General features: G+C 43.4%; 1 protein-coding gene across 3 annotated transcripts in view; it reads left to right on the top strand.

The window, feature by feature from the left end:
• The first annotated feature begins 17,602 nt into the window (after positions 1–17,602).
• CIAO3 (cytosolic iron-sulfur assembly component 3) overlaps positions 17,603–19,527 on the top strand; it is a 46,573-nt gene continuing 44,648 nt past the window's right edge. For 2 of the 3 annotated variants that reach the window (XR_012226517.1, XM_073558427.1), the window contains exon 1: positions 17,605–17,816. Coding sequence is in view for 2 of the 3 variants with exons in the window: in XM_073558427.1 (XP_073414528.1) it covers positions 17,751–17,816 (66 nt within the window). In the remaining variant the exon portion in view is untranslated. Of the gene's footprint in view, positions 17,817–19,527 lie in introns of all 3 variants that reach the window. The other variant, XM_073558428.1, reaches the window with a different exon arrangement.

Raw genomic sequence — 19,527 nt, 5'->3', positions numbered from 1 at the left:
GTTTTCAATCCGCAGAAAGAATTGACATGTCAATTCTTTCTGCGGATTCTCCTGCGGTTTGCCATCTCCTCTATTGAGGAGATGAAAAACCGCAGGACAAAACCGCAGAGCAATCCGCAGGACAAAATTACAAAATTACAGCTGTGATAATCAGCTGACACCCGGCCGCGATGAGCGGCGCTCACCACGTGGGCGCCGCTGATCGCGGTAGACGTACTATCCCGTCCACGGTCATACGGGCCCGGGTACCGTGGACGGGATAGTACGTCGGATGTCAGGAAGGGGTTAATAGTAGGAGGAGCTAAAAACCAAGGAAAGTCATGTAATCAAAAAAGTGCAGAACCCAGAAAAAAGGATAGTAACGTGTGTGAAGCTGCCATCCAAGGGAACTAGTTCTCTTATCCATTTAGAAATATAGTGTGTTAGCAGGTAGTATTACAGTATATACATTTTTGTACATGAGAAGATATTTATGGTACATTCTTGTACATAGGAGCAGTATAAGGCTCTGTGCACACGGTGCGGTTTCTACTGCGGATCCACAGCGGATTTGCCGCAGCGGATCTGCAGCAGAACTGCAGGTGATGTACAGTACCATTATAGCCTATGTAAAAAAAAAAAAAAACGCTGTGCACATGCTGCGGATTTTTCCGCTCGGTTTTTGTGCGGGGGGAAAAAAAGCAGCATGTCACTTCTTTTGTGCGGTTTTGCTGCAGTTTTCCACCTGCTCCATTCTACAAATCCGCAGGTGGAAAACCGCACAAAAACGGCAGTAAAACCGCAAAAAAAAGGAAGAAATCCGCAGGAAAAATGCAGGTCATTTGACCTGCAGATTTAGTAAAGTCCGCGGGAGGATCTGCACATAGCCTTATAGTAGTTATATTCTTGTACATAGGGGCAGAATTATAGTAGTTATATTCTTGTACATAGGAGCAGTATTATAGTAGTTATATTCTTGTACATAGGAGCAGTATTATAGTAGTTATATTTTTGTACATAGGGGCAGTATTATAGTAGTTATATTCTTGTACATAAGGGCAGTATTATAGTAGTTATATTCTTGTACAAAGGGACAGTATTATAGTAGTTATATTCTTGTACATAGGAGCAGTATTATAGTAGTTATATTCTTGTACATAGGGACAGTATTATAGTAGTTATATTCTTGTACATAGGAGCAGTATTATAGTAGTTATATTCTTGTACATAGGGACAGTATTATAGTAGTTATATTCTTGTACATAGGGGCAGAATTATAGTAGTTATATTCTTGTACATAAGGGCAGTATTATAGTAGTTATATTCTTGTACATAGGAGCAGTATTATAGTAGTTATATTCTTGTACATAGGGGCAGTATTATAGTAGTTATATTCTTGTACATAGGAGCAGTATTATAGTAGTTATATTCTTGTACATAGGGGCAGTATTATAGTAGTTATATTCTTGTACATAGGGGCAGTATTATAGTAGTTATATTCTTGTACATAAGGGCAGTATTATAGTAGTTATATTCTTGTACAAAGGGACAGTATTATAGTAGTTATATTCTTGTACATAGGAGCAGTATTATAGTAGTTATATTCTTGTACATAGGGACAGTATTATAGTAGTTATATTCTTGTACATAGGGGCAGTATTATAGTAGTTATATTCTTGTACATAGGAGCAGTATTATAGTAGTTATATTCTTGTACATAGGGGCAGTATTATAGTAGTTATATTCTTGTACATAGGGGCAGTATTATAGTAGTTATATTCTTGTACATAAGGGCAGTATTATAGTAGTTATATTCTTGTACAAAGGGACAGTATTATAGTAGTTATATTCTTGTACATAGGAGCAGTATTATAGTAGTTATATTCTTGTACATAGGGACAGTATTATAGTAGTTATATTCTTGTACATAGGAGCAGTATTATAGTAGTTATATTCTTGTACATAGGGACAGTATTATAGTAGTTATATTCTTGTACATAGGGGCAGAATTATAGTAGTTATATTCTTGTACATAAGGGCAGTATTATAGTAGTTATATTCTTGTACATAGGAGCAGTATTATAGTAGTTATATTCTTGTACATAGGGGCAGTATTATAGTAGTTATATTCTTGTACATAGGAGCAGTATTATAGTAGTTATATTCTTGTACATAGGGGCAGTATTATAGTAGTTATATTCTTGTACATAGGGGCAGTATTATAGTAGTTATATTCTTGTACATAAGGGCAGTATTATAGTAGTTATATTCTTGTACATAGGGGCAGTATTATAGTAGTTATATTCTTGTACATAGGAGCAGTATTATAGTAGTTATATTCTTGTACATAGGGGCAGTATTATAGTAGTTATATTCTTGTACATAAGGGCAGTATTATAGTAGTTATATTCTTGTACATAGGGGGCAGTATTATAGTAGTTATATTCTTGTACATAGAAGCAATATTATAGTAGTTATATTCTTGTACATAGGGGGCAGTATTATAGTAGTTATATTCTTGTACATAGGGGGCAGTATTATAGTAGTTATATTCTTGTACAGAGGGGGCAGTATTATAGTAGTTATATTCTTGTACATAGGGGGCAGTATTATAGTAGTTATATTCTTGTACATAGAAGCAGTATTATAGTAGTTATATTCTTGTACATAGGGGGCAGTATTATAGTAGTTATATTCTTGTACATAGGGGCAGTATTATAGTAGTTATATTCTTGTACATAGGGTGCAGTATTATAGTAGTTATATTCTTGTACATAGGGACAGTATTATAGTAGTTATATTCTTGTACATAGGGAGCAGTATTATAGTAGTTATATTCTTGTATATAGGGGGCAGTATTATAGTAGTTATATTCTTGTACATAGGGGCAGTATTATAGTAGTTATATTCTTGTACATAGTGGGCAGTATTATAGAAGTTATATTCTTGTACATAGGGGGCAGTATTATAGTAGTTATATTCTTGTACATAGAAGCAGTATTATAGTAGTTATATTCTTGTACATAGGGTGCAGTATTATAGTAGTTATATTCTTGTACATAGGGACAGTATTATAGTAGTTATATTCTTGTACATAGGGGGCAGTATTATAGAAGTTATATTCTTGTACATAGGGACAGTATTATAGTAGTTATATTCTTGTATATAGGGGCAGTATTATAGTAGATATATTCTTGTATATAGGGGACAGTATTATAGTAGTTATATTCTTGTATATGGGGCAGTATTATAGTAGATATATTCTTGTATATAGGGGCAGTATTATAGTAGTTATATTCTTGTACATAGGAGCAGTATTATAGTAGTTATATTCTTGTACATAAGGGCAGTATAATAGCATTTATCTAATTGTACACGGGACAGTAATACTGAAGTTATACTCATGTGACTATGAGGCAATTCAACTTAGTTATATTCAAGTACCGTATATAAGAGCATACAGTGAGTACGGAAAGTATTCAGACCCCTTTAAATTTTTCAGTTTCATTGCAGCCGTTTCGTAAATTCAAAAAAGTTCTTTTTTTTCTCATTAATGTACCCCATCTTGATTGTAAAATCACATGGTTATCAGTATTTAGACCCTTTGCTTAGACACTCATATTTAAGTTACATGCTGTCCATTTCCTTGTGATCCTCCTTGATATAGTTCTACTCCTTCATTGGAGTCCAGCTCTGCTTAATTAAACTGATAGGACTTGATTTGTAAAGGCACACACCTGTCTATATAAGACCTCACAGCTCACAGTGCATGTCAGACCAAATGAGAATCATGAGGTCAAAGGAACTGGCCAAGGAGCTCAGGGACAGAATTGTGGCAAGGCACACATTTGGCCAAGGTTACAAAAGAATTTCTGCAGAGCACAGTGACCTCCATAATTTTTAAATGGAAGAAGTTTGGGACCACCTGAAGTCTTCCTAGACCTGGCCGTCCAGCCAAACTGAGCAATCGTGGGAGAAGAGCGATGGTGAGAGAGGTAAAGAAGAACCTCAAGATCAGTGGCTGAGCTCCACAGATGCGTTAGGGAGATAGGAGAAAGTTCCACAAAGTCAACTATCACTGCAGCCCTCCACCAGTCGGACCTTTATGGCAGAGTGGCCCGATGGAAGCCTCTCCTCAGTGCAAGACTGAGGAGAGCCCGCATAGAGTTTGCTAAACAACACATGAAGGACTCCCAGACTATGAGAAATAAGATTCTCTGGTCTGATGAGATGAACTTTTTGGTGATAATTCTAAGCGGCATGTGTGGAGAAAACGAGGCTCTGCTCATCCCCTGACCAATACAATCGCAACAGTGAAACATGGTGGTGGCAGCATCATGCTATGGGGGTATTTTTCAACTGCAGGGACAGGACAACTGGTTGCAATTGAAGGAAACATGAATGTGGCCAAGTACAGAGATAGCCTGGATGAAAACCTTTTCCAGAGTGCTCTGTACCTCAGACTTGGCCGAAGGTTCACCTTCCAACAAGAAAATGACCCTAAGCACACAGCTAAAATAGGAGCGGCTTCAGAAAAACTCTGTGACCATTCTTGACTGGCCCAGCCAGAGCCCTGACCTAAACCAAATTGAGCATCTCTGGAGAGACCTGAAAATGGCTGTCCACCAACGTTGACCATCCAACCTGACAGGACAGGGTAGGATCTGCAAGGAAGAATGGCAGATGAAAAACTTGTTGCATCATTCCCAAGAAGACTCGTGGCTGTACAAGCTCAAAAGGGTGCTTCTACTCAATACTGAGCAAAGGGTCTGAAAACTTATGACCATGTGATATTTCAGTTTTTCTTTATTAATAAATTTGCAAAAACTTCTACATTTCTGTTTTTTTCAGTCAAGATGGGGTGCAGAGTGCACATTAATGAGAAAAAATGAAGTTTTTTGAATTTACCACATGGCTGCAATTAAACAAAGAATAAAAAATGTAAAGGGGTCTGAATACTTTCCGCACCCACTGTAAATCCAAGGCTTATACAGTACATCCCGCTTCAATAATTATTTTACAATCTAAAACTTTTATTTAATATGTAAGTATTTAAAAATACTGTTGACAGTAGCTGCAATTTAAAGGCATTTTAAGCAATCATGCTCTTAGCCATGAGACAGCAATTACATTTTTATCCACAGGTAGCAGTGTTTGTTTTTTCTAAGCAGAGCAATTTCAGAGACATGACAACTCCTAGGAGCCAGGTAGTCAAAGCATCTCAAACCTTGCTACTGGACAAGCTACATCATCAAAAATATCTGTTATGACTGTATAGCAACTCACTCTGGAAAATGGGTAACATAGCAAACTGTAACTGACCCTGCCGATTCCTGTACAGACTAGAGATCCTGACCCCTCAGTCCCTAGTGGCTCTTGCGGGAGCTGAGACAGCCCTAACCACAGACTAGACAATGGCAACTCGGACCTATGCTGCCTGAAAGGCCGTCAAGTGCTTTACATTCCTCCTAAACAAAAGGAGGGCAGAGCAGAATGCAAATTACCTTCAGAAGGGAAAGTGAGCTGAAATAGAAAAAGATTCCAGAGTGAGTAAAACAAACCACAAAATATAAAATAAAGGAATAAGTATGTACTGTTAGAAAATATGCCGCCTAGTTCCTAAAAAAAGATAGGTGCAGCGTAAAGATCATAAACCGCAAAGAGATAGACCTTAACTGGTCTTTTCCCTAGCTGACTTAAACTAGAGCAGTATGGCTGGAAAATCCATCACCAGCAGGAAATACCAGCATGGGGAATTTATATAACGTCACACCCAAAAGGTGACAGGGAAGACAAATGAGTAAATGAAAACACCTGTTATCCTATAAAGACTACAGAAAGGATAACAGATACTAAACAACCAGTGAAAAGGTGAATCTGCTGTGGCTTAGCAGACACAGAAGCTGACCACAAAGCACAGGCTCAAGGGTTCAAAGCCAGAGCATGACAATATCCATATTTTTCTGTGAAATACTGTGACATACTTTATCAGAAACTAAGTAACTTGAATGACTAGTCTCACAGGCAAGCCCTTGCAAGCTTCTCCCTGCCCTGCTTGACTGACAGGTCTTTATCTAAGTGTGTGTAATTGGAATTAATCTGAATATTGTAATCTGTAATTGGAATTGATCTGTCAGTCAAGCAGAGCTGGGCAGGAAGGAGCCTGTAGGGTCCATCTCAGACATTAGTAATATCAGTAACCTTGCCCTGGTCTGTTAAATTGACATGCTGCAGTCTGGAGAGACGTGCCAAATGTCTATCTCTGCCGGCGAGCAGTGGGAGTGTGTGGACACATAGTGGGCATGGAATTTCTTGAAATCCCATCCACTATGCTGTATCATCTTGTTGCTTTGCTGATGCGGGTTGGACGTTGCATAAGCACGCAGCACTTACTGATCGTGTGCACATCCCCTAATAGGGACAGGAAACACAACAGAGGTCAAATAGCCCTTCCCACATTCTCACTCCAATGTTATTATCAAGCATGCTTCAAATTATATTTATTCTCATTCGATTCAAAATAATGTAAGAAACAATTTGAGAAAAGGGAGGGATTTACCTGTGCTGTTGTGGTGGGTCATTAGAAACCAAACTAGTCTAATTCTATTTTCTCCAATAAGCCTCCACACAGCACCATAGGAGGAATACCAGAGACTAATGCTCACGGATGAATGTTAGCCTGGAGAATTTTTCTACCAAAGTACAGATTTTTAACAGACGTCAAGGCACGTCTGTAATATTTGGAAAAGTTGTTGTGAACTGAACACCAGGTAGCAGCTCTGCAAATATGTTCGATGGAAACTCTGGTTTCCTGAGGCCAGGAGACCGATACCACTCTAGTGGAATGAGTCGTTAGTTTCTCTGCAGGCGAGAGGTTCTGAATTTGATACGCTTCGATAATTGCTCTTTTGATCCAGTTGGCAACTGTGCTTTGTGAAGTCTTCACTTTATTCTGGCCATAAAGTGATTAGTACTGCAGCCTTGCACTGTTGAGGTCCTGAGTTCAAATGCCACCAAGGACAACATTTGCAAGGAGTTTGTATGCTCTCCCGTGTTTGTGTGCGTTGCCTCCGGGTTCTCCAGTTTCCTCCCACATTCCAAAGACATACTGATAGGGAATTTAGATTGTGAGTCCCATTGGGGACAGTGCCAATAATGTCTGTAAAGCCCTGTGGAATTAATGGCGCTGTATAAATGAGTAAAATAAATAAATAAAATAAATAAACATGTCTCTTGGAGATAATGAAGGACCACTCTTCGTACATCCAGAGTATGGAATTCTTCTTCCCTTTTGTTGGCTAGGATTTTTGCAGAAGGATGAAAGAATTATCTCTTGAGATCTGTGGAAATGAGAAATGAGGGGTCAAGGCAAAGAATGAGAATGAATTAGCCGATCTTCTAGAATTCTCAAGTTCGTTAACTGAGAGGGCCTGTAGCTCACCCACTCTTCTGGATGAAGTGGTCGCTACCAGAAAGGCTGTTTTCCAGGACAGTCTGTCCAACTTTATTGACGATAAAGGCAAAAATGGTGGAAGCGTCAGCCCTTTAAGGACAATATTCAGGTCCTGGGAGGGAACTAGGTTGGTCATTCTAGGACAAAAGCTTCCCGCTGCTGTTATGAATCTATGAATCTTTTCATCCAGCTATGATCGGCCAAGTTCTAGTCAAAATAGGAACTCAGTGCTGCTGCTTGCCTTTTCCAGGCCTTCTTGCAGAAAATCAAGGATCTGAGGTTTCGGGAGGCTATAGAATCCTTTTTCGCTGGTGTCTAATTTTATGGTTACCAGAGAGTCCTGGATCTACGGGAGTCCTCTCTTTAGGTTCATTTTGCTGAGCCACCAGGATAGAGGCTTTTTCCTGTTCCGGTACTGTGATTTTCCTGTCCAGGGATTCTGGGGACCCATCACAATTTGCCAGAACATAAGTCTGTAAGGGTTTGGTGTGTGCTTGGGCCCAAGTTACTGTTTGAATGTAAGATGTGATGAAGCCGAGGATCGACATAGCGAACCTCACCAACATCAATTTTTTCATTCTTAGGATGCCTATATTTGATCTTAACTGGATCTGTTTTTCTTTGGTTGAGAAGAATGTTTGACTGTGAGAATCCAGTAGAACTCCTAGGCATGTTTTTGCCATGGAGGGAACCATGTCTGATTTCTGCTGTTTCACCAGCAATCCCAGGGATGTTAGGATCTGGGTTGTTGTTTGTATATGATCCTGAAGCAATGGTATAGAAGGGAATACCAGTAGGATGTCGTTAAGGTATTATATTATGCAAATCTGTCTTTTGATGTAAGTCATGACTTCTGCCATAATCGTTGTGAAGATTCACGGTGCCGATGATATCCTAAATGGAAGAACATTGAATTGATAATGAACTATTTGTGTTCCTTTGGCAACGGCAAACCTCAAGAACTTCCGATATGTCGTGTAAATGGGGACGTGATAATACGAGTCCTGGCGATCGATTGTTGCTATGGCAAAGTGTCTGTCCTATCAGTAAACAGCAGATCTAATGGATTCCATCATGAATATCTTGTATACAATGTACCAGTTTAGGGGTTTCAAGTTTATTATAATCTGGTGGACCCCACTTGGGTTTTTTTTTATAACAAAATGTCAGGAGTATTGTCCCCTGCTTTTCCTACCTCTGGAACTAGGGAGATTACCTCCAAGGACAGAAGGCTTTTCAGGACGAATATCAAGGTATCTTGAAGCTTTGGAGAGGAGAGTTTGGATACTTTCACCCTTTGTGGAGGGTAGGAAGAGAACTCTATTTTTACCCCTTCTTGGCCTGCTTTTAGGGTCCATGTGTTTGCACATATTTTGCACCATTGGGGAAGGAATGCTGAGATGTGACCACCTACTCTCTTGATGTCGTGGTTTGTTTTGACATTGGCCATGATAGAGAAATTAAATTTCTGCCCCGCTCACCTTTTGGATAACTCCACCTGCCCAACTTCCCCTTTATTCTGTACTGAGGAGATTGTTCCTGAGAAGGTCAAAAGAATCTTTTCCTAGAGCTTCTAGGCTCAGGCAGGGATTTTTTCTTGTCTGAGACTTTCTCCAGCAGGTCTTCAAGGACTGGTCCACCAAACATGCACTTCCCTTTAATGGGAATAGAACAAAGCTTCATTTTTGAAATCACATTACCACTCCATGACTTTAACCAAATTGCATGTCTCACAGAATTGGATAAGACTGATGATCTTGCTGCCACCCTTAGGCCGGATTCACATTAGCGCTTTTTCAGAGCGCGCACGGCCGGGGGTAGCTCCGCCCCCGAGCCGGCTCTCTGCCCGGCGTGCCCGCCCCTTCCTTGTAGCTCCGCCTCCTAGCGGACAGCGGCGCCTGCGATCGGCGCACCCTATCTTTAGCATAGGGTGCGCCGATCGTGCGCAGGCCGTGCGCTAGTTGCGCTTTGACCTGCGCTGCGCACTTTTGACGGTGCGCCGTGCGCGCCAAAATCGAACTTTTCTGATTTTGGCGCGCACGGCGCACCGTCATAAGTGCGCAGCGCAGGTCAAAGCGCAACTAGCGCACGACCTGCGCACGATCGGCGCACCCTATGCTAAAGATAGGGTGCGCCGATCGCAGGCGCCGCCGTCCGCTAGGAGGCGGCGCTACAGGCAAGGGGCGGGCACGCCGGGCAGAGAGCCGGATCGGGGGCGGAGCTACCCCCGGCCGTGCGTGCGCATAAAATGCGCTAATGTGAAACCAGCCTTACCGATTCCACAGACGCGTCTGCTAGAAATCCCGTGGCTTTCTGGAGGAGAGATAAAGATGCTAGAATCACTTCTCTGGGAGTACCCACAGAGAGAAGTTCTTCTACTTGAAAAAGCCAGTGGGACATTGATCACGCTACACTTATGGAGACAAAAAGAGAGATAAACGGGCACCATCCACAGGATCAGTTTAGGTGGGATCACCCTGTGCATATAACTAAATTTACATAGAAGCACATGGAGAAAAAAGTATATGCACACAAATAGGGATCACCACAAAATAATGTAGTAAAAAATATCAATTTTATTATTATGAACACAACAAGCAGACACTTTGTTTAAAAACAGTTAAAAAGTCTGAACAAACAGACACACATGGCAAAACAAAGACAATGGGTCATATTAATGAAGAGTTAAATATTCTGGGCCCCAAAATCAACCGTTCAATCAAGTAACAGATATCTGCTGGTTTTCAAAACCTAGGGTCTATCACAACAATTGTAGTCACAATCAATCATAATCATGATATCATAATGCTGTTTGCAACTATACCAGGATATTTGGATATCAAATCCTATGGATAAATGCTATGGTTACATAAAAAATACAGACACATAATATGCCATAAGTAAACACCATATTATCAGCATGTTGCCAACAAACCAGATTCAGAAGGTATGAACAGCATAAACCCTTTCCCTAGCATGACATCACCTGGTTTCTGAGGATAAACGGGCCAACGGCTAAATTACATGGGACCCCCAAACCCACGCGTATCGACACAGTGATGTGTCTTTCTCAAGGTCACTGTAGTGCTCTGTTGAAGTCCTTAATATATACACACATGAAGTTAATAATAACTCTTACCAGATTAGCTTTTTGTGAGGAGGATACAAATCAGTCCTGGGCTTAATGAGACGGCGTCCTGTCTCTGCCAATGCGCATGCGCCTGTATGTACCGGCGGAAGTTACATGAGTATGCCCTCACTAGGCGTCAGTTCCCAATGCGCAAGTGCCTGACTGTATCGCCAGGAGTTCAATGCTTACCCCATCAGAAGGCGCCAGACCGGTGCAAGTACGCAAGCGCAGTGATCTCCAATGCGCAGGCGCCTAAATGTAGCTCCAGATGTCGTCAGACATCAATTGGCAATGCGCAGGTGCCTGGGTACTCCGGTAAAAGATCCACGCCTCTCCCCTCAGGAGACAGCAGACCTATTTAAGTGCGCATGCGCCAGAAGTCCCTAATCACTCAAGAGCTACACTTATGGAGACGGCGTTGGTGTTCAGCAGAGCTGTTGAAGTCTCCCAGGATTTTCTTAAAAAGCCCTCCATTTTGAGCTGCAGAGGATCACTCGGCTGGAAGGAATGCTCAAATGGTAAGGATGTTTTCTTAGTTACCCATGCAACTTGAATGTCTATTTTCGGCACTTCGGACCAGATTTCACAGTTTCCTCATCCACTGGAAATCTGTGTTTTAGTTCTGGAGTGTTCAACATCTTCTCTGGAGATTCCCATGTCCAAGACTAAGTCCCTGATGTTCTTGTGTATGGGGAAATACCATCTTTCTCCTTGTTTGGAGACCACCGAACATTTCTTCTTGTACCTTATGGGTAGTCCTTTCCTCTTCTAACTCCATGGTTCTCCTCACTGCCATCTGGAGTTCTATCATGTTCTCAGAAGAAAAATAGTATTTTCTATCTTGGGGAGCTTCTGGGCACGTGCTTAGTTCGCCTTCCTCCAGAAGTTCTAAGAGAGTCTCCTCTAGAGAGTCTAAGTTGAGAAGCACAACCCAGAGCGCTCTTCTACACACATGTGAGCAGCTCACATGGAGTGTGAATTAATTCTTACCGTCACATTTGCTTTCCGACTGCACTAAGATCAGTGAGTGACATACTGTATGTGTTGACAATGTAGGGGCAGGCAGAAAAAAATGTCCATGCAGTGTGCACACGGTCCGAAGGGCGGTGTTTCTTTTTTTCTCCACCCCATCCGTGGCCCCCGTCCTCGATCTTTTCCCGAATTCTAGTAGTTCTACTACATAGTTCGCGCGTGGGCAAAGCAATCTTTCTTTGCGCATGCTCAGTATGCTTTGCCCAACTGCGGGCAAAGCCGAAAATCATTACTGAGCATGCGCCGGTACACTATGTCCCGAAACACAGCTAAATACTTCCGGGACATAATGTACCGGCACATGCAAACACTTGTTTTTTACCTTCACTCAAGTTGAGAACTGCAGACAGCATTTTTGAAGTCTGCAGCATGTCAATTCTTTCAGCATATTTTCAGCATAAACTGAAAAAAAAAAAAAGACACAAGCGTTTTTACAAAATAAAACTAAATTTTATTAAAAATGTACTATAAACAAAGCACACATGTAATCTGCTCCTACAAAAACAATGCAAAGAGAGCAGATTTTGGCTGCAACAAAAAACGTAGTAATAACACTGCTTGTAAACATAGCCTTAGACTGATTCACAAAACACTGGGTAATACCGCTGACAGGCAATTTACTGAGTCAGGGAACACTCGGCTACGAACATCAGACCCACGTAAGGGTAGAATAACCTATAGAGTTAAAACAAATGGAAGTGCACATGCTCAACCATTGCTATTGGAACTACAAGAGGATGGTTCCTATGTCAACAGGGAGGTAACTAGAGCCAAGAATGGGGAGGACTATCTACTACGGTAAGTGATAATAAACATACCTTCTATTGGCACATTTGTTTAAAGGGGTTGTCCACTGCTCAGACAACCTCTTCTCACGGTTTCCTACAAGTAAATAATTACACATGTGCTTACCGATGCCGGGGTTGGCAGTCTCTCCATAAGGATCGCATGACATTATGTCATGAGTTCCCTGTGGCAAATCAGTGGTCTCTTCACTGTCACTTCCTTCGGCCAAATCAGACATCTGAAGGAAGTGAGGCCTGTGGCTACTTTCTCACTTATGTCACATGAGAGTAAGTGATGCCACCGCTGTAACGGTGCCAGCACCGAAGATGTGCATAGGGGTTAATATTTTACTGGGGGGGGGGGGGAAGTGATTGAGAAGGGGGTTGTAAAAGTAGTGGACAATAGTGATGCCTCTTTTGCGACTCATCTAAGACAAAGAGCCGGCTGAGTGCTGGGAACAACTTGAGTCGGAGTCCCAGTGAGAGACACTAAATTCTCGGTATGATTCTCACTGAGCGTAAAATAACACCGAAACCCAGGCCACCAGAACCAAACCCTGCCTATCCATCGATTTCATTAGATGGCTACATGTACGCAGGTTTTCGGCTTTAGGTGGGCGGGCCTTCAGCTCCATTAATTTAACTTTAAATGTGTGTTCACCTGGGATGAACAACTATTTAATAGGGATCCATTTAAATTCCAAAGAGTTGACTGTTTTTTGGTGAGCGAAGCCAAGTTATCCAGAACACCAAGAAGAGCTGGAAGTCACTTCTCATGGACAAGCCGTGAGGTGGGGCAGTCAAGGAGTCTGAGGTAAAAAGCCACAAGGGTATGTCAAAGACAAACAGAAAGTCAGAGGCGAAGTAGAAGGTCAAGTAGCAGGTCAAAGTGTGCCAAGACAAAAGGACACACAGCAAAGCTACAACTGGCAATGTTCTGATCATTACCAGCCAGCTAAATAGCCAGGTAATCACCATGAATAGGAGAGATTGGACAGCTAGGCTGTCATAAACAATACTGAGTCCAGCAAGTCACTGCCTCAGATTGAACAATTGGACTGCCACTCACAATACTGACAGCCCATCACACCCTTGATCCTATAGGGCGGTGGAGCTCTCATTCACAGCGTCCTTAGGACACCTTGAGTGGTGGAATTGTGACAGCTGGACTGCCTATTACTAACATGAGCGAAATCCACTTTCTTTTATGCCTTTTGAACTCCAAATTAATAAGATTTGCTTTAAGAGCACTCGAGAAAACAAAACGGCACAGCCTTGTATGGTGTACTCAGGATTACCGGTTTATTACTACAGAACCCAAAGTTAAGTTAGTGTCACTGACAAAGGAAGCCTTGATGACAGATGGAGCCAATGGGAATTTAGGGGCATGAACAGAAATGTGAAAGTCTTCTTCTTCTCACCATTGTTAACTATTTGGTTATCATTCAACAAGAGTATAAGACAAGATGGATAATTCAAAATGGTGTCTTCTCTCGCACTAGAGGCCACCCCCTTTAATTACACATAATAATAATAATAATAATCTTTATTTATATAGCGCCAACATATTCCGCAGCGCTTTACAGTTTAACAGTTTCAAAACACAAGTCATCAGTAACAACATTAACAATACAATAATTAAAGCAAAATAAGACGAAATAAATGACCCTGCTGGTGAGAGCTTACAATCTACAATGAGGTGGGGGAGAAACAGAGTACAAGGGTGTATTTACAATGGTGTATTTATAATGATGGTCCAGCCATCTAGAGGGAGTGAAAGATGGATGGAGATAGTGAATGGGCTACACACGCACCCTTACACATAGAATGACTTTGATTAGTGAACGTGATAAGCCGCTCTGAACAAATGTTTTGAGGGAGCGCCTAAAACTGTGCAAATTGTGGTTAGTCCTAATTTCTTGGGGTAGAGCATTCCAGAGGATAGGAGCAGCACGGGAGAAGTCTTGGAGTCGGGAGTGGGAGGCATGGATTAGTGCAGAGGTTAGTCGAAAGTCATTTGCAGAGCGCAGCGATCGTCTAGGCCGATAGACAGAAATGAGGGAGGAGATGTAGGGGGGTGCCGCACCGTGGAGAGCTTTGTGGGTGAGAACAAGTACTTTGAATTGGATCCTATAATGAATGGGCAGCCAGTGTAATGACTGACGAAGGGCGGACACGTCCGAGTACCGATTAGCCAGATGGACAACCCTGGCTGCTGCATTAAGTATGGACTGGAGAGGGGATAGTCGAGTGACGGGGAGGCCAATTAATAGAGCGTTGCTGTAATCCAGCCGGGAGTGGATCAATGCTACAGTGAGGGTTTTTGTCGTTTCCATGGTGAGAAAAGGGCGGATTCTAGAGATGTTCTTTAGGTGTAAGCGGCAAGAGTGGGCAAGAGATTGTATATGGGATGTGAAGGAGAGATTGGTTTCAAACATAACACCCAGACAGCACACCTGCTGCCGGGGTGTTAGGTGCCACTCACGGAGAGGGAAATGTCATATTTAGGGAGGTTAGTAGATGGCAGGAGCAGAAGAAGTTCAGTTTTGGAGAGGTTGAGTTTCAGATAGAGAGTGAACATGATATTGGAGACTGCGGACAGACAGTCACTGGCTTTCTGTAGTACAGAGGGGGTAAAGTCGGGGAATGATGTGCATAGTTGTGTGTCATAAGCATAAAGATGGTACTGAAAACCAAATCTGCTGATGGTCTGTCCAATTGGGGCTGTGTAGAGAGAGAAGAGAAGGGGGCCAAGGACTGAGCCCTGAGGTACCCCGACAGCAAGAGGAAGAGGAGATGAAGTGGAGCCAGAGAACAAAACACTGAAGGAGCGGTCAGAGAGATAGGAAGAGAACCAGGAGAGAGCAGTGTCCTTAATGCCTAGTGACTGGAGCCTAGAGAGTAGGAGACGATGGTCAACAGTATCGAAAGCTGCAGATAGGTCAAGAAGAATGAGCAGAGAGTGGTGACCATTACGTTTTGCTGTCAGAAGGTCATTGGTCACTTTGATGAGTGCAGTTTCAGTCGAATGTAGGGGGCGGAAGCCGGACTGTGTAGGGTCTAGAAGGGAGTGAGTGGAGAGGTAACGGGTAAGGCAGGAGTAGACAAGGCGCTCCAAAAGTTTAAAGATGAAGGGGAGATTGGAGACTGGTCTGTAGTTGTCTGTGCAGGATGGGTCGAGAGCGGGTTTCTTTAGTAATGGAGTAAAGATGGCGTGTTTGAAGGAGGATGGGAAAATGCCCGAGGAGAGGGAGAGATTAAAGATTGTATTTAGATGGGTTGGGACGACTGGAGAGAGACTGGAGGAGATGTGAGGGAATGGGATCGGTAGTGCATGTAGTCGGACGAGAAGAAGAGAGGAGTCTGGAGACTTCTTCTGTGATGGGATCAAATGTGGAAAGTGAGCCAGGGGAGATGCAGGAAGGGATGGGAGTCACAGCACTTGGTGGTTGGGAGCAGATTTCCTGACGTATATTACCTATTTTTTCTGTAAAGTGGGAGGCCAGGTCATCAGCACAAATGTCTGTGATAGGGGCTTGTGCTTTTGGCCTGAGGAGGGAGTGAAAAGGGTCAAAAAGTTTCTTGGGGTTGTTGGCTAGTGAGGAGATCAGGGTGGTGAAGTAGGTCTGTTTGGCGAGGTGAAGGGCAGCGTTATAGGTTCTTAACATAAATTTAAAGTGGATGAAGTCTTCTGGTGTGCGGGTTTTTCTCCATAGGCGTTCAGCACTCCTAGAGCATCGCTGGAGAAGTTTAGTTTGCGATGTGAGCCAAGGCTGTTTTACTCTGTGCTTGGAGGTTCTGAGGGTGAGGGCAGCTACTTGGTCAAGGGTGCTTCTAAGAGTGTCATTGTAGTGATGAACAGCCAGATTAGGACAGGAAAAAGAGGAGATTGGGGACAGTGATGAGTGTAGGAGTCTAAAAGTGTGAGGGTTAATGGCTTGTAGACTTCTGATTGTGTGGTAGGTAGGAGTGAGCTGGGGTGAGCGAGGATTTGTGAGCATGACGGAGAGAATGTTGTGGTCAGAGAGTGGAAGCGGTGAGTTATTTAGGTGGGAGATTGAGCAGAGCCGGACAAAGACCAGATCAAGGGTGTTACCGTCCTTGTGTGTCTCAGAGGTTGAAAGCTGCGAGAGGCCTAGAGAGGTGGTTAGTGATAGAAGCTGGGATGCAGATGTGGAAGTAGGGCTGTTAATGGGGATGTTGAAGTCTCCCAGGATAAGGGTTGGAAGTTCTGAGGACATGAAGTGTGGCAGCCAGGCTGAAAAGTGGTCAAGGAAGTGGGTGGGTGAGCCTGGGGGCCAGTATATGAGCGCTACCCTGAGGGAGAGGAGACGAAAGAGCCTGATGGTGTGGACCTCAAAAGAAGGGAATAAGAGTGATGGAACTGGGGGAGATGACCTGGAAAGTGCATTGTGGGGACAGGAGTATGCCGACTCCACCACCAGGTCTGTTTGTGGGTCTCGGGGAGTGAGAGAATTGTAAGCCACCATAGGAAATGGCAGCAGGGGAGACAGTGTCAGAATCCTGAATCCAGGTTTCAGTGAGGGCCAACAGATTAAGAGAGTTGTTCAGAAAGTAGTTGTGTAGGAAAGGAAGCTTGTTACAAGCAGACCGTGGATCCCAGAGGGCACAATTTGAAGATGAGGGAGTGCAAGTAATATTAATAATATTATGGTTTCGATATGAGGTAGGGTAGGGGTTGAGGTTGGGGGAGATGTCATTAAAAACGATAATACATTCAAATATAGGGAATAATCTATAAGGATTAATTGACACCTCCATATAACAACCATATGATGTCACCCAGAATGCCCTCTGTGTTTTTTTGTAACTCCAGTATTAGCGCAACAACGTCCGCCGAAAATTCAGAATTTACCTCACAAAAGTAGCAATAAATTAAGAAACCAATGGCAGCCGGCCTGAGCGGTGTTATCATTCCCGAAGCAGGATTGCGACGAGTTAAAAATTCATTAAAATGAACGCACGTTCCTAATAAATTTGGGGGCGTCTTCCACCATCATGGTCTTCGCGTGAGGAAAAAATTACCTCAGAAAAAACGCAAAAGTGAGACTCAAAGCTGAGAGGCTGTGTAAAAATCACAAAACATGAAAGGGCGTCACATACTTTACTGTTTTACAATTTTATGGCCACACAATACATCTGGCTCATTAATTGGGCAGAGACACTCGGTCCCGTCAGACTCTGAGCTGACTGCGCTCCTACTCACCACACGGGGCTCACTGCTCTGTGTGAGACTGCGCTTATAACACTCAGTGCGCGCGCAAATGTACTGAGCCGCTTTACGGCAGTACAGCACTGCCGCTGCTGCGTCCGTCCGGACGGTTGGTCGCTTTACGGCGGTGTGGCGGAAATGGCGTCTCACTTCAGCGGAGTGCTGCAGCTGACAGACTTGGATGATTATATCGGCCCCTCGCAGGTATAACACGTGTGACTACGCTGTAAGAACCGATTATCAGGCTGGTGTGAGTGTGTGAAGATGGATGTAACACCGTGATAACTGGAGGGACCGTGTGTAAAATCCATGTGGTGACAGACAGGGGTCACATCATATCCAAGGAGGGACAGCTTGCTTCTTCTATACTGCAGTGTCTTTGTGGTGAAACTACAGCTCCCAGCATGCCCTGGCTGCTGCAGAATGGCAGGGAATGCTGGGAATTGTAGTTTTATTTACCACTGATGTTAAATTGTATTTTTCCATCAATGTAAATGAAAGTTTTCTTGATATGTGTGACACAAACGTGTTTATTGTTTTATTTAGGAGGGAGGGGCGGCGATCAAAAAATGACAATTCTGTCTTTTATAATGTTTGGTTTGTTTTTACACGTTTTTGTGGGTTAATTTTTATATTTGAAATTTTGTGGATGCGACTACTATATATATATATATATATATATATATATATATATATATATATATTATTACTATTTTTTTTTTTCTTTTTATTTTACCTTGGCTTATTTTTGTATCATGAATTTTTTTTTTTTTTTTTTACTCTTTATATTTAAAGGCTTTATTAATTATTTTAAACTTTTTGTAGTTTAAAAACTTAATTCTTCTTATTTACAAACCTTTTATTTTTAGAAAATTTAAATTCTCGATAATTTAAAAAAAATTGTAGCTTTCTCCTTCGTCTCACTGGGGGACACAGGTACTGTGGGTGTATGCTACTGCCGCCTGGAGGCTGACACTAAGTGGGAAAGAAGAGGTTAGCTCCTCCGCCGTATACACCCTCGCCCCGGCTGCAGGCGGAATCAGTTTTTGCTTAGTGTCCATTGGAGGCACACGTCTGGTAATTTTTTTCCATGAAGATAAGACGGGGGCAACGGATCCTATTGAAAGGGTCCGATTTCCCCAAACCAACAACGGGCGAGCACGTGCGAGTGTCGCCTCCATGTACACTTTCCCGCTACGTGGGACATGATGCCGGACTGAGCCCTGACCACCCTAAGGTAGTGAAACCCTAGGCTGTACAGAGGGCTGCGAATAGTCTGTGCGGCCCCCACTGCATCACCAATGCCAGACAGCGGTGATGGAAAGTGGCGGACGGTCCCTCTCCTCATCCCCTCTAAGGGAAGGTGGAGCTAGGGTGCCTGCACCGTCCTTAAACTTTTTTTTAGCACCCCCCTTCCCCCCCCCCACCTAAGGATCAAGATGGACGTCGAGGGGTGAGGCATGGAAGGAGGTGGACTGGGAGGGCTCCTGTGGACCCCCGTGGTCAGCACTCCTGGCGCCGTTCTTAGGCATCCCCGGGCTCCTTGGGTGCGCCACATAGCTTGGCAGCCGGCGGCGCAGGCTCCAGGCCCGGTGTCCGGCGGTCCCGCCCCGAGTCCGGGACACGCCGGAAATTTAGTCCCAGGCCTCCATCGGGGCCTCGGGCGGACGGCAGAAATTTAGTCCCCAGATTCTGCCAGGGACTAGGTCGTGGACGGAAGTTCCGCCCCAGGGCCACCTTTTCGTCCGGAGGCCCGCCCACATGCCTGAGCGTGCTGTTTTTTAAAGAAGGGACAGCTGGTCGGCGGGCTGGACGTCTGACAGGTCCAGGACGGGGGACACAGGACTGGGGTAAGTGCTACCCCTGGAGGAAGGCCACTCTCTGTGTGTTTTCCAGAGGCTAAGCAGCTTTTTGG

Source organism: Dendrobates tinctorius, unplaced genomic scaffold (genome assembly GCF_039654945.1).
Source record: "Dendrobates tinctorius isolate UK_male_01 unplaced genomic scaffold, ASM3965494v1 ptg000257l, whole genome shotgun sequence".
Classification (NCBI taxonomy): Eukaryota; Metazoa; Chordata; class Amphibia; order Anura; family Dendrobatidae; genus Dendrobates; species Dendrobates tinctorius.
This window is presented reverse-complemented; position numbering and strand designations above follow the sequence as displayed.